This window comes from Montipora capricornis, chromosome 5 (genome assembly GCF_036669925.1).
Source record: "Montipora capricornis isolate CH-2021 chromosome 5, ASM3666992v2, whole genome shotgun sequence".
Lineage (NCBI taxonomy): Eukaryota > Metazoa > Cnidaria > Anthozoa > Scleractinia > Acroporidae > Montipora > Montipora capricornis.
The window spans coordinates 3,529,894-3,553,298 of record NC_090887.1 but is presented as its reverse complement, the minus strand read 5'-3'; the positions used below and the strand labels follow the sequence as shown (position 1 = coordinate 3,553,298).

Sequence of the window (23,405 nt, the reverse complement as noted above, 5' to 3'; positions counted from 1 at the left end):
TGTTTTTTTTTTCAGATTACGAAGCCAGATACGACGTCTTCATTTCTTACAGCTCTAAAGATGTCACCTGGGTCAAAAGACTCTTAGCAGAACTAGAAAAACGACGTTTTACATGTTGCGTAGATTTCAGGGATTTTGTTCGAGGCACTGCTGTTGCTGAAAATATTTACCAAGCAATCTATTACAGTCGAAAAACTATCGCTGTTCTTTCACCCGCTTTCGCGAAGAGCGGTTGGTGTAACCATGAACTTCAGCAAGCACTTACTACAATACGCTCACATCAAGTTGTACCGATTGTGTACAGGAAGTGTGCGATACCTCTTACATTACAAGACAGGACTTTTCTTGACTGGGAAAGCTGTGATGTTAAGTCGCATTTCTGGGAACAGCTTGAGACAGCCTTAAAGCACCCCAGTGATGAAGGAATGGAATTAGCCCGCTCGGGGCAACTCGTTTCGCTGACGTAACCGAGACGAACGGTCGACGAACGGTCGAAGAACGGGAGGTCTGTGAGCCGAACTGTGCCGAAACTTTTGAGTACCGCAGAACAAAGGGGCCCTGGGACTAGGCAACTTTTATCTACAACCTCTAAAAAAACCAGGAAAGCGCGCTCAAACTACTATATCAAATGGCCCAGGCAAATGCGCTCTCACCCTCTCACGAATGCGCAGACAAAATGCGTATGTGCTCAATCTGTGCTCAACCGCTTGTGTTTTCAGCGATTGGCTTGGTCAGCATCGGCTGGCTGTCTGGTTGGTCGGAACTAAGAATGGTTTCCAGTGGTTACAGAAATATGCGCATTTCTTTTTCAGCGGTAACGAAGGGAAGTATGGATGCGTATTTTTTATCATTTCTGGCATGAGGAAACACACAACGATCCCTCCCATCCTTTTGCCTGTGCATACCCCTGCAGGAAAAGAGCTGTTAGCTCTTTGGGTGGGAAGGCATTACAAATCTGGCAAAATGCCCATTGTAAAAGAATACGCTACTTTCACGGACGTGCCTATCTAAAAGAAAAGTTCTATCATTGTCCATGACTGTTGAAAAATAGCAATAACAAGGGCGTGACTCCATGGCTTTGTGGCAGCAAGCTAGAGATGGCGTTTTCATTTTGTTTGGACACGAAAAAAAGGCAAAAATCGTGCTCATTCAAGGACAAGTACAAGAAATCACGTCTTTTTTTTTTGTTGGCAAGCTGTTCTTTCTTTTTTGCTAAAGTAGCGGTTACAACTGTGATGATATTCATTCTCAATAAGGATTCTTTCCTCATTTCAAATATGTGTATTTGATATATAAGTATTTTATATATACTGAGATTTTCGCTTCACATTTTCCTGTGTGGAAAAGCGTTTCGGATTTTATTTCGACCATTCAGAGAGGCGAAACGAGTTTCTCACACGTGAAAAAATCGTTTCGTCCAATCACAAACCACGGTTTAAGCAAATTGTGTTTTCGCGGTCATCGCGTTTATTACAGTACCTTTATTGGCTTACCAATTTGGGATTTGCTTATTTCGTTATTTTCAAACGAGCAGTTCCATATTTAATTAAGAATTGAAATGTTTCCTATCCTTTGCACCAATTATGATTTTTTATTGGTGATATTTTCACATGTCGATTTTAGTAAAAACTTAATTTTTCGAAGAGAATTTAATACAGGAGTTTTGTAATTATTTTAGAAAACCAATTAAAGCTGGATAAATAAAAAAAATCTCAGACTGAATAAAATAAGCAAATTACAGCATGGAAAGTGCTTTGTACGGGATTTTCACACTCGTTGGTTTTGTATCAGAAATCTCACTCGTTCGCTGCGCTCACTCGTTCGATTTCAGATACTTCACCAACTCGTGTGAAAATCCCGTACGCGCGCGCTTTCCATGAAGTAATCTCTATTTTCTAGTTTAAATATACAGTTATGGACGATAAAACTTAGGTCTGCAGTTAACAAAGAACGTATGACTGATGGTGGTTGCAACCCAAGATAACTAACCCAAGAGCCTGTGTCAGAACTGTGATATCTTAGTTTTTTTTGTTAAAACAAAAACCCTGCCTTCTAGTTTAGTTTTTTAATACATGTATTACCTCAGTCGGCCTTCGGATGATGATTTATCGCTTCAGTATAGTGTTCAGTCAAAAAAGCGGTCTCCTCTACTTTTTTTCGTCAAACGTGATTGAGCTTTTTCCTTTTCTCGTGTAACGTAACTTTTCGTGACTGCCTTTCAAGTGCGCCTGAAAGCGGTTTTTCAGTTAAGCGTGACACGTGAACGAAGTCTAAGCGTGATTCGTAGACGGATCTTTTGATTGAATTGATTAAAAGTTAACGTGACTGATCTGATGTTCTAACTTGCCTTTTGTGAAGCTCCTCGATGATAGGCGGGTTTCTGGTGACGTCCTATTTATATTTTGTTTCATAAAAACACGAATTTCCTTACAGATTTTGCTTGAAAACGACTTCAAAAGTTGGAAGAAGTCGTAAATCTCTACAATATAAAGCCTTTTGGCTTCAATCATGATCCGTGAGATATTAGCCTAAACCATGAAAAATTAGGAGATTATTTCCGGGCATTAGAGCTAATGACCCCTCTAAGTATTTGTGAAAGATCAATTTTTTAAGGAATATTGTTCGAATATTTTGTGGTATGCTCAAATTTTCATTGATTGTACTTTCACTATTCAGTTGTGATCTCTTGACTGAACTATTGCCCGAAGAGGAAAATACCATAATACTCTTTGTTTGTCCCCCCAAATTTTGAATAAGCTTTGTATTTGTTTCCCTTGAGACCATTCTAGGTCCCAAGAGAAACTGGAAACATTGCTTATGCAAAAATGAAGAGTATTATGGTATTTTTGATAGTGGCCAAAAGACCATATTCGTATTCTCAGTATTGGTCTGGAACTAGCTTGAAATGGAGGCAAATGCGAGGGAATATATCAAAAAGTATTTGAATTTCAGGCCCGTAACCAGGATTTTATGTGTGTGTGTGTGTGTGTGTGTGTGTGTGTGTGTGTGGGGTGGGGGGGGGGGGGGGGGGGGCTAGCGAGGCCAAAGTGGACCAAACTACCGAAATGTATTTTTTATTGTCTGATCCGTTTATTTAGGAAAGCAGCAATACATGAGAAATTGTAACGGCAAAGTACACGGTAGGAAAGTATCCAGACTCGAGGAGGATACTTCGGATTAAATCTAAATCCGGATTTTTGAGATTCATCACTTCAGCGTTTCTTTGGGAACGGGTTTGAAAAAAAGTACTTTTGACAAGCGGAACTGTACGTGACAGTACAGCCCAAATGTTTTTCTTGCTCCATTTTTACCGTACGATCAAAAAGCGGTTTCCCATGCAAAAATGATACACAACAGCTACTGTACGTGACAGTTGAGCCCAAATGTTTTTCTTGCTCCATTTTTACCGTACGATCAAAAACATTAATATGTCGAAAATAGTTAGCTTTCCTGCAAATTTCACATCAGAAATTACACTTAAAGTTTCTTGACAGCAATAATATTGTTAGCACCTTTCCTACAGCGAAAACGCATAGCTCGGACATCTGTGCGCTCATTGAAATATTCTGAATGGCTCGAGCTACTAGAGTGCAGCTGGTTTTAGTTTCCCAGCGAATTCATTACTGCTTTTTCCATTCTTTGACTTGAGTATGAAAATGCGGACCTTTGGGGCCTGTGCGGGGGTGCGAACGCACCCCGTGCGCCCCCCCCTCCCCCCCTGGTTACGGGCCTGCATTTGAAAAGTTTCCCCGCATTAGCCTCCATTGCAAGCTAGTTCCAGTTCAATACTGGGAATACGAATATGGTCCATTAAACCGCAAAGGCTCATATGTTAATCCTTAACAATATGAAACAGAGCATATTATATGTATTTTTGTGAAGCTTGGCGAAGTTCATAGCGACAAAGCGCGCTATAACAGAGCACACATTGGCCAGCTTTTGCTTTTCCACGAATTTTCCATATTTCCCAAGGAACATTTTGGTAAACGGTGGATAAAAAACTATCGCTCAAAACCAGGAAGTTAGGAATTTTTTTCCTTACCTTTGAGAGCGCTTCTGACAATGTCTCTCTCTCACCTAATAAGAAATCAAGGAAATTAGTTTTTCCGCCGAGCAAGCTGCCTTAATGTAAGATCGTCCCCACAAGAAGCCAAAGATATGTTCGAAAAAGCGCTTTCTCATTATTACCAAGCCAAAGACAAAGCCAAAGACCGGGAAGAGGAGTCCTCAGCGGCGAGAGATATCAGCAATGCGGCATGGAAAATCGCTGGTATTCTAAGAAGCTCCTAACACTATCATCTTCTATCTTCACGAAGCGATCAAAGGATTGCGCACAGCGTACAATCACAGCGAGAACTGTTAAGATGTCGAATGGCGAGAAGAAGTTTGCGAATTACCGATCAAAAGATTGCTCAGCTGGAAAAGCTTTGTTCTCTAAATACTGTTGTGAAAGCAGCCCCCGACGTACAGATAACCTTGGCCTCGTTGTACTTTCACGATGGCACAACCAGCCTGCAGAACGCCGACTACAAGAAATGTTTAACTCTGATGGCTGATTGTTATCGACCAATCGAAAAAGTGAAGAGGCTGAATGTCTACGCGAAGGTGACGCGCGCGCCACCAGAGTCGCTCGCGCAAACGCGTGTGCTTGAGCAAAACGTGTTCTACCATACGTGTTCGGCGTCCTCGATCCAGGCGCTATCACAGGGCAACCAACTGTTGGAAGTGGCCTATCAAGAACAAGAAGAGCTTGACATGACCTTAGTATTTCAAGTTATTGACTGGTACAAGCAAGCTGTGGTCTTCTCAAAGGAGATCGACATAGAGCAGGAAGCTATTGCCAATATCTGCCTAGGGGTAGTCTACGACAAGGTGTTGAAGATCACATCTCGTGCCAAGGCGTATTTTACTGCCAGTTTTGAGCTAGCAGAGTCCTTAAAAAGTCACATCTTTACTTCTCAACAGTAGTACAAGGATTGTACTGAAGCGCTAAAACGGTATCAAGGCGAGGCGCGCGCGAGAGACGAGCGAGAGAAGCAAAAGTCTCGAGCAAAGTTCATTGACGAGTTATCCGATAAATTTAAAGATCTACAAGCCCACAAAGAAGATGCTATCCCATTTATAAAACACCTTTTTCTCAACTACCCTCCAAGACTTCCTTCCTGGAAAAAAAAACCAAGTGAAGACTGAAATGCAGAAATGGGAGTCATTTGGTACAAATTCTAAAGATAACTAGAAGCTCTTGGTCAAAACGCTCAGTGTTTATCACCCAGATAAAGTCGACGAAAAGCAGCATGGAATGAAGTGGAAGGTCTTATGCGAGGAGATAACAAAAATGCTCACCTTTCACTATGAGCTTACTAAACACATTAGCGGTGACTGAAATTTGAGCTGATAAGTCCCAGACATGGTAAGATTCAAGTCTTCATAACAAACAGAAACGATTTATGATAATTTCCCTTTAAAACGAAAATGGTTCGAGAAATACTTACTTACTTTATTTAAGAATCAATTCTTCTAGCGCTAGGGCACTTGTTTTGGACACTGTAGATAAAAATTAAGACAAGTCAAATGTTGGTTTTTGAGGAGAGGGGAAAACCGGAGTACCGGAGAAAAACCAGTCGGAGCAGAGAAGAGAATCAACAAACTCAACTCACATATGCGGCGAGTCTGGAAATAGAACCCAAGCCACTTTGGGGAGAGGCAGGAGTGAATTAGATCGAAGTGTTGTTATGGCATGGGTGGGCTCCCCAGCACAGTCACAAATGAGTCAGTTGTCATGTCTCTGAAAAAACATGGCAGAAGCAGTCACGCGTAACATGGATTTTTCTGATTGGTTAAAGTTGGCGGCTCTTTGTTTGTTTCGCGCGCAAAGTGTATCTAATAATAAATCCATTTGTGACTGGGCTGGGGCAAGACCGCAAAGTGATAGATTAACACTCTTTTATTGTATAGATAATGATGAAATACCAGGATTTTTTTTACTAAAAAATCATCTTCACCGCGTGTAGTGAACATATCATTTCTATTTTTCACATGTGAGAATATAGGTGTCGTCATGGTAACGAACACGATTAGCCAATAAAATGCGCTTTAATAGAATTATCTACTACAATAACATATTTTATGGCAAAATTTTACATTATCATAATTTGTTTTTCATTAACTAAGTTTATTAACCGAATTTAGTCAGTCTGTATGGGAGAATCTTGACCGAGGTCGTGAGTACAGACCGAAAGCAGTGAGGTCTGTACTCACGACCTCGGTCAAGATTCTCCCATACAGACCTCCTACTCGGGTAATAAGAGCTTAATAAAAATAGGAGAAAAAGGTGTTAACTGGGTGAAGAGTCTGCCTATCTATTTGAAGTCTACCTTGCCAGGAAATGCAATATTGACAAAATTAATCCCACTGCAACTGACGGGAAGAGGCACTGTAGGCATGTCTCTCAAGTCAGACAGCAGGCCCGCAAGGCCACAAATCGTTGTGACAGACGAATGCAGAGAGCTAAATTATGATCAAATCCTCCTGCAAGGTATAGTTTTGGGGAGAAGGTTTTTGTGCATCTGCCAGGAAAGGCGCAGAAGAAGCATCATGTCGTCGAGGCCCGAATAGAAAAGAGAAACCTTAAAGTGCCCCTGTAATCAAAAAACCACTTCCTTTTTTCCTTCAGATTTTGAAAGTGTGTTTGCTTAACACCTGACTGGCAAAATTTCGTTTACTTTGAGTGTAAGTTTTGGATTTCACGGTCCGCCATTACTCACGTTCAAAACTGACCGATTGGACCTCAGACGGTTGCCTGCCCTGTAAACAGACGCGTGCACTATTGGACCGACTGCTAAAGTCAAAAAAATAATCAAACCGGCAGTCATGGCAGTGCGAGCTAACTATCAATGGTGTTCCTCAAGGCACTATCTTTTACTGTACTCACCTAAATTACGCCGGTTTCAGCGCTGACAATATTCAATCTTGTCTAAACGATGATTTAGTAAATGTTAGCAATTCGCTAATAGCGAATAATCTCACCCTAATATGACAAAAACTGAATTTATGCTTATTTTTAGTGTTATAAGAGGTCAACTGTACTCTCTGTTATTTTAAGGGGTTAAAGAGATTACAAACAAACAATTTCATATGACTTAATCCACTTCTGATAGAATTCGCTTATTTTGTCTCTCACCAACAGTGGGGAGTCTTCTTCGGTTACTGCTCTTACTATTTGCCTCATCCATTTGGCTGTAGAGCTCTGCTGCCTGCTCTTCGGCGCTAGAATTCAGCCGAGCCTTCAGTTCCGTCTATACGGCATTCTCAAATGATGTCAAATGGAAAGGGTTGAATCTCGATCTCGGTAGGATGAACAGCTACCTTGATTCACGTATCTTCCTTTAACCTTTGCCTTTTTTGTCCAATTGTCATTTTAGCTTGTCTAAAACGACGGATCTTAGTTGCGAGAATATTCTTGATGTGTTTTCGGGAAGATTCTTGCAGTTTGTACCCGAGCTTCAGTAAGCACTCTTGAAAAACGTCGAAAACTGTATTTGCTTTTCCCTCTGCCTTTCTCCGCAGCTAAAGCGCTTTCCCATTAATTTCCATTAAAAAAAGTGTCTTTTCCTTGTGACCGTGTTGGCACGGAGTGACCATATGAATGAGGAACGGGAGGATCTGGGAGTCAATGAGCTCTGAAAAGAGCTCCCTATCCTCTTTTTTTTACGTGATTACGCATGCGACATTCATTGTGACAGATTTTGTCAGTAAGCGATGTCCTTTCTGCGTGTTGTATTATTTTGCTTGATTGTCATTTTCAGTGTATAGATAGCCATTGTGAAAGGCTGACTTATCCAAGCAGCCAAAGAATTTTAGGCATTTTTAACTGGGCAAAGCATGGACCTGATTATTTGAAAAGCTATCTGCAATAAAATTTTATAATCATCTCCTGCTGGTGTTTTGTGTCTACTGCCTCCCCATCTAGGGAACAAAATGTGGATTCACTGGTTTACCGCCTTGGGTCTGAGCTAAGGGAAACTAGAAGCATAGTTGAACAGAAACCCATTCCTTTTAGCCACTCAAAGCTCTGTACTTTCGCAAGATATTCATCTGGACTTAAAGTCGGAATGGCCAGTCGGCGGAATTGAACGCTATGAATCAACTGGAAACTTTTTTTGTTCACAGAAAATGGCAATTTGTTTTGAACACTTACAGTGCAATGCGCCTTACCGTGGCCACCCATTTGACAACCTACGCTTAAACACGTCAACTCAACCCATGCAACGGTGTTCAAATGACAACCGTACGAACTTTGCAAGGAGGCATGACTGTCAATGAAATTCGCACACCCTGATTGGCGGATAATTTGTAAAGGTGGCCACGGTAAGTCGCGTCGCACTGTAAAATTACTTTATACACAAGGGAAATTTTCTCTACTCTGGTTGACTGAGAGAAATGCAATTTATTGTTTTAAGAACATCTGCAGGTTGATATATTTGAAATAAAGGACAGAGCAGAGGTCATGTTTAGTTTAGCGATTTGCAGTTGCCAAGAAGTCTGAAGTAATCCAGGCTTGAACGGGATTGGAAATTGTGTTTAAGCGAGAAAGTGCGAGTCGCAGTCGCGTTTCATGTGACGTGATTGGTGAACGTGGGTAATGAGCAGGTAATGTTCCTTCAACTGACCAATTTTTTTTTTTCACTGTTCTTTTGGAGTTTGTGAAAGCGTAGTCATCTCTCTAACATGTTGGTCTCTTCTAAGACCTAATTTTCTGCAAAACCTTTTTTTTTTGGTAAAGCTGTGCAAGTTAATTGACCAGACGTGAACAAAAATCTGCATTTGAAATTTCATGCACTTCATTGCAATCTTTAAAGGTTTTTTTGAACAAATCTGTTTGTAAAATATCTAATATCTCACAACTAATTAAACGCTGCCATAAACTAGATTTTTGGCAAACGAAAAATCGACGCATGCTCTGAAAAAAGCTACAATGTAAATTGATCGACTCTACCTCATCCCCAGGGTCTTGTCGGCTTTCAACAAACTGGTCCTTCAAAGCCGAAAAGTCCCTGGGGATGAGCTACTTTAATCCCAGCAGCCCTCAGCAGCCAACAAATAGCTTCCAAGGAACAGAAAAACGAGCTGTCGCTCCCAGTTACTCTCTGGTTTGCAGTCTGGATTTTTAATACGCACACTGACCGCCTCAATCTGCCGTCCTTTAATTAGCCATAAGTTGAGTTACTATCACACTAAGAAACTCATCAAATGATGTAGGCTCGGATTGAGTAGCGTATTCCTTGCCGCTCGCGGCTCCTCGATCACTTCCGCCTTGATGATTATGGACTTCGCGTGAATTTTACATACGAGTATGCAAGAAGGTAAGGGTGATTTTTTAATCCCAAATTAAAATTGCTTTAGATTGCCTTCTTCGGTTTGACGTCCTTAATAGCTTTTAACGTGATGAAGAAAATTTCTACGTCGCCATAAAATCTCCAGCTGGTAGACCACCTTCTGTTGTATCTGAAGAAGGAGACATGTCAACACAGAAGAAAATTACGGCGGTTGCGATTTGCTGGACAATAAAGTTTGAAAGCAAATAATTCGATGAAATATCGCATAAAGTGTACAATGAGTACTGTGTAATGTTTTTTGGTCGTTTCGAGCTGTTTTAGGCTTCAATTTGCGAGATCTTGTCTCGACCGCCGGTTAGAGAGGGGAAACACTGATCCCTAGGTCATGGACTACAAAATGCAGCATCACCTCCGCTTAGATTTACAAGGCAGGCAACACTGAGCCGCCGGCCGGTGGCCTCGTCTTGTTCAAGCTGGAACTGACGCCAAGCTTGTGAAATTCTCACCGTAAAAATACCATCGATCATCCGATCGGTTAGGGATGTCAACAAACCTTCGCCAAATTTGAAAATTCACCGAGAACTTAGGCGATCCTGAAATCCATAATAAAGCTTTTGCAAGAAACCAGACCAAAGGAATTCGAGGCATTTGAGTCTACTCGATTCTATCATTCAGTTCTTTTAAACTTTCAACGGTCGCGAAAATGGAAACCCTTTGACAAGACCATAGGGTGGTTCACCTGTGCCCTGTAAGGGAACTGGTACGTGATTCAAATGATTTTATGTTATGGGATTTCAAGATTAATTTCCTTGAATTTCTTCTCATCTTATCAACTTGAAATAGTTGTGAAGGTGCTCTTCACCAATGCAATTTTCCACAGTTTTCAAAAGAGAAACTTGTTTTTCTCTCTTCCTCTTGCTCAACGTAACTGTCGTCGATAATCGAAATGTTTTGACACAGATGATAGCCGGTGTCTAGAAAACGCAGACCAGTTAGGAAATAATGATTTGGTGCTACTAATATTATTTCGTAATTTTTAATTAAACAGTACTTTGCAAAGTTACGGTTATGCCCAAAAAAACTTCAATTATATAAGGCAAGCTTCAGCAAAGTATATAGAAGTACTTGTCTATTGCATCAGGCAGAATTACATCATGAGCAGATTTCCTTACTACAACAGTAAATATTTAGAAATACTTGATGAAGTAAGCTTAGGCGCCAACCTAATTATGGAAGCAAACAAAACACTTATTAAGGAAGAACTCTGTCATTCATGTTTGGTATTTATAAAAACGTACACATTGCGTCAGTCGTCACATGGCATCTCATTTGCATAGCAACTTAGTAATAAAACCAGAGGAATTTCCTACATAACTTATTGAACTGGACAACACTAATGAAACAGTTTTAGTAAAGCCAAATGAAAGCTCACATAAAATAAAAAAATAAATAAATTGGTTTGGTTAACTTTATACCATTGAATTTATAATTTAGCATTTTTACCATAAGCACCCACAACCGGTTCAGTCGTTACCAACATGTTACTGTCGAGAACAGGTGAAACTGTATTTTAGTTAAAAAAATGGGAATGTCGTAGCAAGCATGAGTAAGGCGATTCTATGAATTCTACCATAAAAGTTTTGTTAGAGTAGGTGTACCTTAACTGTAAAATGGCAGAAAACCAACCAGTGTGAAAAAAATGGCAGTGTAAGGGGGAAGTTGATGTTTGTGTAGAATAACGATCAAGTTTAAATGTTTATTGTACATTAAGAGGAAGGAAATCATTGTTTAGTGCCACTGATGAGTAAAAGATTTTTTGAGTAAATGGAACTTCTGACCAGCAACATTATTGCCATGATTTCCCTATGATTATCATGTTATTATCATCCTATGCTCCTCTGCCCAAGATAATAAAAGTAACAGTGTCCAAAGTTAGAATTCTGTGCACACCATTCAATTAAGATATTATTTTATCAGACTAAAAATACGCCATTTCTAGCGATCTAGATAGCGATATGTTTTCAACACAGGTTTTGAGGCTCATGCACATAAATCACAGAGACAAAGAGTCATTATATTATTCACCACTGAACTGAAATGGTCAGAATTTATTATGTCATAGTGACTGTGAACAAAGCGTTATTTTTTAGGTCTGAGTTTTTTTGGTCTGCATTTTCTAGGTCTGTGTTTTCTAGGTATGTGTTTTCTAAGTCTGCAGGTCTGCGTTTTCTAGACACCCTGACGATACAAAATGTAGCGGAGAAACCAAAAAAGCACCATGGCCATTCCCACATTACATGTATCTTCAATGGTGAACATGAAATATTTACTTCATCAGTCCTGAAGGGTAGTCAGAGATAGCCAAAGTTGTTCACACAAAAAAATAATCAGTCATAATTCACATGGCCTATGCACGGTGGCCAGTTGTTTTGAAATGACTAGTAAGTTGTAAGGAACGTTTTTGCATTTCTAAACTATCCAGCAGTAAAAAAAAACAGAAGGAAAGAGTTTTTGATGATGACATCAGCCCTGCATCTGCCCTCTAGGAGATCATAGGTCAGAACCATTATTGAGCTTTTGTATATAAAATCTTATAGGTGCATGCAGATGATGTAAGCATTTTACTTGGCTAAATTTTGCTCCGGACCATCCCCCAAAAAATGTTAAATTTGTGCGAAAAACATGGAGAAAAGGGTCAATTTTATCAGCATACCAGAAGAAGAAAGACAAGAGCTGGCAATGTTTTCTGTGGGATTGGAGAAACCTCAGAGAACAGTTTCAATAGTTTGCACTTTCCAACATGTACATGTAAACAGAAAGAGAAATGAATGAAATTATTGAGAGAAGGCATTCTGAAAAAACGAAGAGAGCTACAAACTGGTCTGGGTGAACATTCAGAGGTAAATACCGGTATTGTACCAGATTTCATTGTAACTCTAACTCGTGAAATAAATTTGAACTCTGTTTCACAAACAAAAAGGCTGTAAAAATTAGGCATCTCATCTCTGCAACTGGAGCAGAATTTAATCCTCCTGGCCCAGCTATAAATATTCAATAAAACAACTCGTTAATTCCTGGACAGACAAGAGAATACTGGCAGCAGCTTCTTTGGAGCCCTCTTTAACAATCACACCTGTAGTTGAACATTGCACATCACCATAAGTTCAAACCAGACGCAAGCTCCTCAAACTCCAGCGAAGGTCATTGACTTAACCAATTTGTTTTTAAAATGCTGTTGCTCAATTGTCAGCTATTGGGCATGCCTGTAAACTAGCTGATACAGCTTGTTTGACGAAGCGGTTTGATTCAGTATCTTCGCATCCATAAAGAGCATTTTTTTTTTCGAAATTAAGCCTAGACTCTGCCGGTTTCTTTGAACAAGCAACAACTTGAGTAACATCAACGAATGTAATGAAGCCATTGCAAATATGGGTGTCTGTAAGCTTTCAATAGTAATGATAAAATGTTGAAAATGTTATAGAACAATAATTATTGTTAATTATACAATAACTATAGCTAGTAAATGTAATCATTACAGTAATTCAATTGGATGAGCATGCGGGATATTCCCAATTATATTCCCATTTATTTCAAGCAACTTCAGCAGTTTTCATTCAAAAATTGGGAGTTTCAAGAAAATGTGAACCAAATAGTTTCTAACATTTCCATTAAGGGAGTTTAAATGTTGTACAAAGAGAAATTCCCTCTGCTGCATGTACAGTAGGCCTCAGTGCCTTGTTTATTTTGTTTCTGAAATGCATTTTGCCATGATTTACTGAGAACAAGGGTCAATATACTCGTGTACATTTTTTTTTTCATTTTGTCATAGAGAGAGAAAAAAAGAGGACACTCTTATGAACTCTCAATGTAAACTTGCTTGTTTTGATGCCTTTTACTTGTTTGCCATTTGTTTAATTCACAAATTAGCCTACATGTATGACAGTGTAGGGTAGCCATAGGGTAGGGCTTTTTTTATTTTGTGGGCTATTCAGAAATCTGCTTGGGAAATGTGGAAAGCAGGAAAGAAAAGAAAAGAATTTTGCTCTCCAAACTTCCATTTAGCTGATTGGTCAGCAATAGTGTGATGCTATTGGTTGTCGGGCATGCCTGTAAACTATAGCTGATACAGCTAACCACATGTTTCCATGTAAAATGAAGTTTCAGTTTTCAGTGGCAGTTGCAAATCTTAATAGCACTCGTTTTTATACCTCCCAGCTCAAATAGGCGTAGTTCTGTTGTTGAATTTCATGCTCAGTTTTTTCTGGTTTTGAAAAAAGCATAACCAAATGAATTATGCAAACCTACAGCTTCTTTGAAGTGCAATCCTTTGAAAAAGACCTGGCTTCCATTGGAGCTCCAGCAGGTGCTCACTCTTGTATCACTGACTGTATTTCCTGTGAACATGTAAAACTGATTAGTTGTAAGTGAAGTGAATGTTTACTTAAAAAAAGATCTTGGGTGTACATGTAGAATTTTTGCTCAAATCATTTGAAATGGTGTTTGTGTGCTTTGCAATTTGAAAACTTTTCAGGGGAGCATGCCCTTGGACCTCCCTAGGGAAAAGGGGCCTTCAAATCTTATTGAAAGCAGTGAAGCTGGATGTATTTTTCTGATTTTCAATTTCTTTTTGCCTGTGGACAGCTTGTAAGCTGGATGTACAGTATATATTTTTTAATTCACATTTTTTTTGCATGTGGACCCATCAGAGGAACAGGAGGGGATCAATAACCACAAAATTAACCCATTTCCTACTGAGAGCGAGACTTAAAAGATTTTACTCTGTCTAACGCCAGACAATTTTACTCATTGATGATTTTATTGGGGTACTTTAGGTGTGAATGAGTTAGCAACATTGAGGTCCACTCAAATAATATGTCCTCTTTAATGTCTAATCACTCTCTGCATGGCTTCTGATATAGGATGCGGAAAAAAATTAAAGATTACGTGGAAATTTTTGGCCATATTACGCGGAAACATGCGTTGATTATGCGGAAATTTAAACAAGTCATAAAACTAATAATTAGGCCCGTCCAATGTATTTACATGCTTACGGTAAATCCGTAATCGAAATTGCAACCAATACAATCGCATTTGTGACTGAATTTTTGCCCTTTGTGATTAAAATACATGGAGGAGTCGCCAATTTGTGACCAGCTTTCACCGTTGAAATAAAAGGGTTAACAGTTGGGATTTTGCCGCAACTTTTGGTAAAATAAATAAAGCGATAAAAAATTATTTTGTTTCTCGTCATGAATTTTGTTTCAATTTGGAGATAATGGAGCAAAATTGTGATACCTTTGAAGCGCAATCCATTCCCTTGATCATTGACAATTTTCAGCGGTTTTTTTACACATATGGATTGCGGGCTCATTGGCGAAAAAAATGCGCCGAAACTGCTTACGATCTTTTTTACGAACTTTCATCTTGCGAACGAAATGGTGTGTTTTCTTCAATGTTCTGGAAAATAAGCGTTTCAAAACAGTCAATTTCTTCCGCTTTTATGTTTTTGAGGATGTTAAGGAGCTGCTTTATCACTAATATCAGGTATTTCCCCTTTAATGTCTACTCACTCTGTATTCATTTCATGTTTTATACCTTAATGTCTGAAGAATTTTTGTTACAGAAATGGTCCTGTGGCTGGATTTGGAGGCAAGCCACCTTCAAGTTTTTCTCTCATTTGCAAGGTACTATTTATTGTAATACAGCAGCTCTAAAGAAAAGGAAAAAGGGAATTTATTTTGATTAAATCAACAGTTGAGTGAAAAGTTTATACAGTCTCAAATACATCCATGAAGGATAATGCTAATGAGGAGAAAACTATGTGGGTGAAACAATTATGCAAAATCTTCAGGTGCAATAAGATTGAAAACCAGAATGCCTGCTGTGACTCAGACATGTTTCTCCATCTATATACACTTAATGTATGTTCCAGAGGGAAACAGTTAGTTTTGGTTTCCCAAGAGTGCTGATGTCATCAGGACTTGAGGTAAACAAAACTAACGAGTTTCCTGAGGGACAAGACATTAAGTGCTTTGTTATATATATATATTTAGACTTTTCCTTCAGTAATCGCAACAAAACATCTGGAGCGGGCAGCAACTGCGGAATTGTATCCTGTTCATGATACATTTGACTTTAATTAGGGGCATGTGACTAAGAATCAACCAATCACAGTGCTCCTTTTGTTGAGTGAAAGTCTAGGTATATAACAATGACATTTAAATGATATTTGAAGTGAGGTCAAAAAAATTAAATCCTACACAAATGTCTTTTATTATTTTTATTGATTTTCTCATTCTTAGGTATCTTACAACATGATTGTTTCTGCATTCAATGTGGATTTCTACAGAGATCGTAGACAAAACCCTCTTGTGTCTAAAGAAATTTTAATGATTCTTCTATACTTGCTATGTACTGTACATAACTCATTTATTTCTGTCATCCAGTAGAATAAAAGTAAAAGACTTCTGAATTACTACCATTTGCGTCCATCCTTGAATTTTGCAAGAAGTTTTACTTTTCAAACGTTAACGGTTTGTCCAGTTATGTATCACTTTTGGCCAATGAAACGTTGGCGGTTATGTTGTGAAATTGACAACATTTTTGACAGCATACCAGCATGTTTCATTCACATGCTATCAAAGTTTTCAGTTTTTTGTGAGAGCGTTCGGGTTTTGCACGACCGCCCTAATAACGTCTCTGCTCGTTTTGCAATGGAGACAAAAAAATTCAAAGTCAACAAGTTTAGAATGAGGTAAATTACCATCCAGGAGTCGCTTGAGATCAAGATTTTAAATGCTCCTTGAGACAAGGAAGAGCGTGTGCGCACAGAATGCCTCCTCCTACTAACTGTGCTCCTCGATCTTTCTAGTATCACTTCAGTTTCATGTATCTTTTTTATCGTAGTTGCTGAATCATGTATCTCTTGTTGGTAAAGTATACCAAATTCCATATTCCATGTCTTTGGAAACTCATGGGAGATAGATGTTTATAACTCTTCTAGATTCCTAGGCAGATTCATAAATATCTCCGCTCTCACGGAAAACCTGAAAACTTAAAGAGCACGTGAACAAAACATGCTGGTATGCTGTCAAACATGTGGTCAATTTCACAACATAACCGCCAACGTTTCATTGGTCAAAAGTGACACACGACCGGACAATCCGTTAACGTTTGAAAAGTAAAACTTCGTGCAAAATTCAAGGATGGACGCAAATGGTAGTAAAATGGTCTTTGAAGAACAAAATTGAACTTACATGTATGTGAAGTGACATGAACAAAATAATGTAAGTAAATTACAGTGTAGCTTCATTATTCTTATCCACAGATTATGGAATGGTGGGAAGGTTATTCTGAAGGTTGTTTGTAAAAGCTTCCCAAGATTTCAATAATGTCAAAGGTAATTACTGTGGCAAGTTTCTTTGAATAATTTTATTAGGAAGATTCAGGGGTTTCAATAAGCACCGACGGCCGACGAGAAGCGTCGGCTGCATCGCTCAGAGAAGTCGGCTACTTTTTACCCTACAATGAATTAATTGAAGGATTCCGTCAAACCTGAAGTAAAATTAATTTTTGATCGACTTGAATGTACCTTTTTTAACCTCAATTTCAAAATAATTATCAGATTTGATATTGCCATATTTGAGCTACAGGGCTATTACCTTTTTCCCGCATTTTTGCCTAGACCAACCGTCACATTTTTTACGTAATTCAATTACGTTTAGTTACGTCCCCAAACATATCAAGACGTTTAATGTAAAACAGGTCGTTATTGAGTAATCGTTGCATCAAGACTTGTTTTCCAAAAACAGTAAATTTTTCGTTAGTTTCATTGGTTAAGCCTTCTCGTTTGTTCAGATTAAAATGACATATTCTTATTGTTCGACAGAACTGATTTCTCATGTTGAGAAATGTTGAAATTCGCGCGTAAGAGGTTTGCCGTTCCCGGCAGCTTGAAATTGGTAGTAATGATGACATGAAGTTGTCGAAACATCATAATTATAACGTTAAAAATCGTTAATTTTCCTTTTGAAATGGTTTTCCAAATCTTTCTTCGCTGGAAATTATCAAAAGAATGCGCTTAATTGCACACTCAGTGTCTCTGTTGATTAGAAATCTTCCTTCATCTTCAGTGCTGGAAATCACATTTCAGAGCTTCCAGATTTCACAATCGTCTGGGGGAGCATAGACCCCCCTAGACGAAGGGGCCTAACGGCCCCTTCTTGATACAGTCGGCTACTAGACTCAAACCAGCTGCCTACTTCAAATTTTATTGAAACCCCTGAAGATTGATACATCTACTTATTGGCTTCAGTGCTGCTCTGCGACCCACATTTAAACAGTCATGTGTATTTATCACTTGTGCTGATTAAAAGTGAAGGCAAGCATGATGTCGGTGAGTGCAGCTTGCTTAGTTAACCTCCATAGCTTACTTGGAGTACTTGCTCTGCTTATATAAGGCCAGCCACCCATGCATTTTTATGAACACGAATCACTTTCCCAGTCTGTGCTTATCCTTTACAAAATATGCCAGTTTCACCACTGAAAAACTACATTTTGTAGTTCCACTCCCATTACTGCTACTTACTACTCCTACTCCTGCCTGTACTACTATTGCTGCTACAGTAACTGCTACCAAGATATCATACTTGTGTATGGACGTTATCTACATTGTAGATCCTCACCATTTAGAAGTAAAAATTGTCCCATGTCATCTGGTCCCATCACCATCATTGTCTCACTAACTCTGATAGAAGTTAAAGATCAAGGATCAACTTTAATCTTTAGCTCATCCCTAGGGACATGGTGCCATCTAAAATTCCCATAACTACACACCTATGCACAAAAGTGTTAAGTTTTACTTAATTTAATTTAGGCATATTTAAGACCAAGTCATTGCGAGTGTTTCACCAATGATATTCGCCCCAGGGAAGTTTGCATTACTGGCTTTGTAATTTGCTCGATTGCATTCTTTGTTGCTTCCCTCCGACATTGTGTTCATTCCACACTCTGGTTTTCAGTGAACATTGTATCAACATATATGTAAGGAGGTTGGCTCTTGCTTGGTTTCCATGGTGACCTTGGTAATGAAGAGACTGCCTCGTTCAATAAACCTTTTTTCATGATGGCGGCCAAATAAAATCTTCTTTTGTTTTAATGGCAACAAACCTTTTTAGTTTTTTCAGCCATGCAGAAATTAATAGCTAGGTGGTGCTCTATTCTTCACTTAATGAATAAAGGCTGTTTTTCTCAATTTTGAAGAAATTGATCTTCTAATAACTTGAAAGTGTGCGTAAAACGTCTACTTTGCTGTGCATGCTCAAGCCAACAATAAATTCGCATGTTTGGTGTAGAAATGAATAAATAAATGATTCTTTTGAAGCTGATGAATGCATGTGTTTAGGACTTCTACTAGAGGGCGTCGTAGGGGTCATGGGAGAAGGGTGTGGTCGGGACATTTGGACAAGGGATTTTAAAAAGGTATCACAGTCCGCAGGGGTCACAGAGACCAAACAAGGGTGTTGTCAGACATAGGCCACTTTCAAAAATACAATAATCTCTTTATTTGCCCTCCAAAATTTTACATAAGCATTGTCTTCAGTTTCTCTTGGGACTTACAATGATCCTAAGAGAAAAATAAAAATGATGCCTATGCAAAATTTTATGGGCCAAACAAAGAGTACAAGTGTATTACTGTATTTTTAAAAGGGGCCTATTGGGACACGTTATCATTCATTCTCTTCCTTAGAGTCAGCTTTTCTTTCGGTCAACGCCAAGGACACGGACTCTGGCCACAACCAAAGGAGAATGTCTGCAAATCCCTTGGAAAGGACGTCTGCCAAATTATCACCTCCATTTATTAGTTGTTATATTTCTTTCTGCTCTTATTTAAGACCAGAAAATCCAAGCTACCTGCAAGGAAGTTTCCAGATTTTTAGAAAATGGATTGTGGGCTCTTTATGCTCTGTTTTGTCTTTACACTTTGATAAAAGGGAGCACTGTAAATTTTGACTGACAGGCTGATTTCCAATCTGGAACGGGAGTATCAAAAATATTGTGAAGTTGATTGCAGGTGGTTTCTCACTTCTTCTCCTCACCCCCTCCTCATTCATGTACTCTTTTGACTATGGTTTTCGCATGCCCATTTACAAGCTTTGAAAATTCATCAAGCCACCTGCTAACCAGGCTATTAGTGACCAAATCTTCGTGTGACAGTTCACATGTGGTGTGGTTGCACTTAACGATATCGGAATCTCTGTAAAAGAATGTGCGTGGCACAGTGGGCTTAAGTCACAGTCAGCAATCATATTATGGGTCATGCAGGCCTCTAGCCATGTAACCACATACTTACTGGTTTTGAAAAGGAGAGCTATATCGTTGATATCTGGGGGAAAATCAACTGATACGCTTGTCTATGAAAAACAGTCTACCTTTTTTGGTGGTAAGTTAATAAACCTCAATTTATTGATTGCTGATCGCATGTGTATTACAGGTTCCCTCCTTTCCCAGCACCTCATCCTCTGCATCACAAGAAGGCGATCAAAGCAGTTCAGGCCAAGCACCAAGTAGGAAACTTAAGGTTACTCTCCTAAGCAGTGAATGGCGATCTACAAAAGGAGGGTTGTCGACCATTAACAGAGAGCTTGCCATTCAGTTGGCAAAGCATCCGAATGTGGAAGTCAGTATGTACCTTCCTTGGTGCAGTGAAGAAGATGTGATAATTGCTGAGGGATACTGTGTTAAGCTCGTACAAGCAAGGAAATTGAAAGAGTGTGAACCCATTGAATGGCTGTCGTCTGCACCAGAAAACCATGAGATCGATTATGTGATTGGACATGGGCTAATACTTGGACAGCAAGTGCAACTCATTCAGAGGAACAAAAAATGTAAGTGGGTTCAGGTTGTACATACAGCCCCTGAAGACCTAGGAAAATTCAAATCATATGCAAATGCAGTTTCAAGAGCAGAGGAAAAGCACAAGGCAGAAATAGAGTTGTGTGAGTTGGCAGATGAGGTTGTAGCAGTTGGTCCCAAGTTGGCTGATGCATACTCACGTTATCTCCGTTACTGCCAGAGAGACCTATCTGTATTTGAACTCACACCCGGCATTTTTTCTGAATTTTCTCTGGTAAAGCAAGCAGTGGAAGAAAGAAGGACATTTTGTGTTTTGGTTTTTGGGCGTGGTGACACTGAAGATTTCGAGTTAAAGGGATACGACATTGCAGCCAAAGCCATTTGTGAGTTGGATGAGGCATCTTATGAACTGATCTTTGTCGGAGCATTACTTGGAAAAGAGGAGGAAGCAGCAGAGAAGTTGTGTGAGCATGGCATTGCACGAAAACAACTGACAGTTCGCTCCTTTAAGGAAAGCAGAGAGGAACTAGTCAGATTGTTTTGTGAAGTAGATCTTTGCATAATGCCATCAAGAACTGAAGGTTTTGGTTTGGCCGGGCTTGAAGCATTATCCGCAGGTCTTCCTATTCTTGTTAGTGGAAATTCTGGTTTAGGAGATGCTCTGCAGAATGTGCCACATGGTTCAAGCTGTGTAGTAAATTCTGAAGATCCTAAGGAATGGGCCAAGGCAATTAAAATTGTGCGTAAAAAGAAGAGGGATGTTCGGCTAGAAGAGACAGAGGATCTTCGCACACAATATGCAAGGAAGTACTGTTGGAAGGAACAGTGTGATAAACTGGTGAAAAAGATGTCTGACAGCATTTTTGGTAATTGAAATGACATGTTACTTGGTTCATCTTGGGACGGTTGTAAATAAACATGGGTTGTCCTCAAGGCAAATTCATTCATTCAGTTTAAAACACAAGGAATGATAATGAAAAGAATGTATAATTATTTGAAATGTGGGTTACAGATGAATGAGAGAACTGAGTGATCCTCACTCTTAGCTGGACAATTTAAAGTGCCCCTGTGACCAAAAAATCAATTGTTTTTCTTTGGATTTCAAAAACTATGTTAACTAAACACTAAGCGACCAAAGTCTTCAGCCTTGATTTCAAAGAGACATCTGTTTATTTTAACTGGAATTATCCTATTTAATGGTCTCCCATTACTAACTTTACGATCTTTAGAGAGCTGAATCGAGGAGGAAATGACGTCAAAGGCTCACTTGTTTAAGAATGCAATGTGTGTGTGTACCCCGCAGAATTAATATGCAGCACGAGAGTTTTGGGCTTTTTTACTTTTAAAATCTCATTTTGCATAAATAATAAGCTGCATTCACACGCTGAAGTTTTAATCTAGGGAGTAAATGACGTCACTTTTCCATCCAACCCTCTGAGGTCCAATCAGTCCGTTTTTAATGTGAGTAATGGTAGACCGTAAAATGCAAAAGTTACACTCAAAGTAAACGCCCTTTGGGTAAAAGTCAAAGCTCAAAATTTTGCCAGTCAGGATTTAAGCAAACACACTTTCAGGATCTGACTGAGCTGTCTACGATGCTGGTGTAATGCTCTACCAACTGAGCTATGAAGCCTTGCAGTTGGTAGCAGGTCAGTTTGTTGGGCTTATTTGTTCTCGTTAAGGACTCGATGAATGAAATGAATGTATTTTTCAGATGTCTATAAAGCGATAATATTGCTTAAATTGTCCAGAGCTCTAAGTGCGACGATCACTCAGTTCTTCCACAAGGGATGATCCGAGTCATTTGTTTGTGGAGTTGCATTCATCCCTTGTTTTTGGCATGCGTGTGCTATGTGACTAATTTAGCTCTATTGGCGATTTACAATTGTAGCAATTTAGTCCCATCAACTCTCAGAAAGAGTTAATTCTAATTGCGCACAAGTCTTTTTAAGTAATTGTTTGTACAGTACGTGACGGACTAAGATGCTGTCGATGATTTGTCTGGTAGGAACTACTCATGCAACGGAAGGTGGACGAGACTCATCATTGACAAGGAGATACTTGCTTAGTACTGTGGTATCTGAAGCTTATGTTGAACCCACTCGAGCTGGGATTGATTGCACAGGTGAAGTCTTATTGTTCATTGCTAATCTACAATTAACATTCCTGGATATGGTCACTTTGTGTGTAGATTCTCTTGTAAAGGAAGTTGCTTAATTGACTGATCACATTTTAACTCTGGGTTCCTTAGATAAAAATGGAAAAAGACCGTTACATCCAAGTGACACCCCACCATCAAAGAAACAAAGGCGTGATACAGACACCTGCAGAGGTAAGGCCTCCTATCGAGTTCATTAGGGAATGGGTTGATCAAAAGATTTTATCTTTCCGTGTTTCACGGGCAATAAAACAAGCTTAGCGTAGATTAATATCAGAGTAAACAAGGGTTATCCAGCTTTTAGCGGAAACTAAAAATTTGTCTTTTTCGTTCCATTGCTAAATTTGCACACAATTGCATAGGAGCTCAACAAAACACTTAGAAACCAAAAGGTTATTCGCTTGTGAAGTTTTAGTTTGTGGTGGCTTGCAAAGGAGCTGCTTGTTTAGTAATCTTGCTGTGTGGGATATCAACTTTTACAGTTAGTTGCCCTGTTTTCGAACACTTTTTGAAAAACTGTAATTTCTTAGCGCAAAACAGCACTAACCAGCAAAAATTTAGCCACAATTGTAGCTTCCACCGCTGGTACCTAGGGCGTGAAGTTTCACTACGTGAAGCTCTTTGGTTTCTTTGTCACGGTAATTGCGGAAAGATTAAGTCAAATTCGGTGCCCTAATTCCGGACAGGTTGACCTATTTCCTGACTACCGTTACCAGGTAAATACTATTCTCGATCTTGGCAAATACATCATATAAAAGTCAAGTTAAAAAACTTTCCTTTAAAAGTAATTTCATTTTGTCCGAATTTTAAAGCATTTTATTTCATTTTAGCGAAGAAGTCATCACTGTATTGAAAACACTCAAAAGGTATTTGCAGAAAGCTAAGACTTGTGACTGATGGGAAAACAACAATAGGAAAACACCTTTCTCGGCCATTTCCTTCACGGCGCTGACCCTGCTGTTTGCTATGGTTAAAATGTCTGGAATTAGGCACACCTCGCCAAAATGCAATTAAACTCTTTAGTAGTCAAGCTCGGAGATATGAACCGCAAACGAAAA

General features: G+C 39.2%; 2 protein-coding genes and 1 pseudogene across 2 annotated transcripts in view; all 3 read left to right on the top strand.

Moving 5' to 3' along the window:
• The window catches only part of LOC138049142 (uncharacterized), a 28,699-nt gene extending 26,372 nt beyond the window's left edge, over nt 1–2,327 (top strand). The window contains exon 8 of the mRNA XM_068895291.1: nt 16–2,327. Coding sequence (XP_068751392.1) covers nt 16–467 — 452 coding nt within the window. The 3' untranslated portion in view covers nt 468–2,327. The remainder of the gene's footprint in view (nt 1–15) is intronic.
• Nucleotides 2,328–4,062: 1,735 nt separating this feature from the next.
• LOC138049146 (uncharacterized) lies at nt 4,063–6,092 on the top strand (annotated as a pseudogene).
• Nucleotides 6,093–9,105: 3,013 nt separating this feature from the next.
• LOC138049133 (uncharacterized) overlaps nt 9,106–23,405 on the top strand; it is a 26,621-nt gene continuing 12,321 nt past the window's right edge. The window contains exons 1-6 of the mRNA XM_068895276.1: nt 9,106–9,362; nt 14,959–15,019; nt 16,663–16,734; nt 19,828–21,055; nt 22,198–22,314; nt 22,441–22,521. Coding sequence (XP_068751377.1) covers nt 16,726–16,734; nt 19,828–21,055; nt 22,198–22,314; nt 22,441–22,521 — 1,435 coding nt within the window. The 5' untranslated portion in view covers nt 9,106–9,362; nt 14,959–15,019; nt 16,663–16,725. The remainder of the gene's footprint in view (nt 9,363–14,958; nt 15,020–16,662; nt 16,735–19,827; nt 21,056–22,197; nt 22,315–22,440; nt 22,522–23,405) is intronic.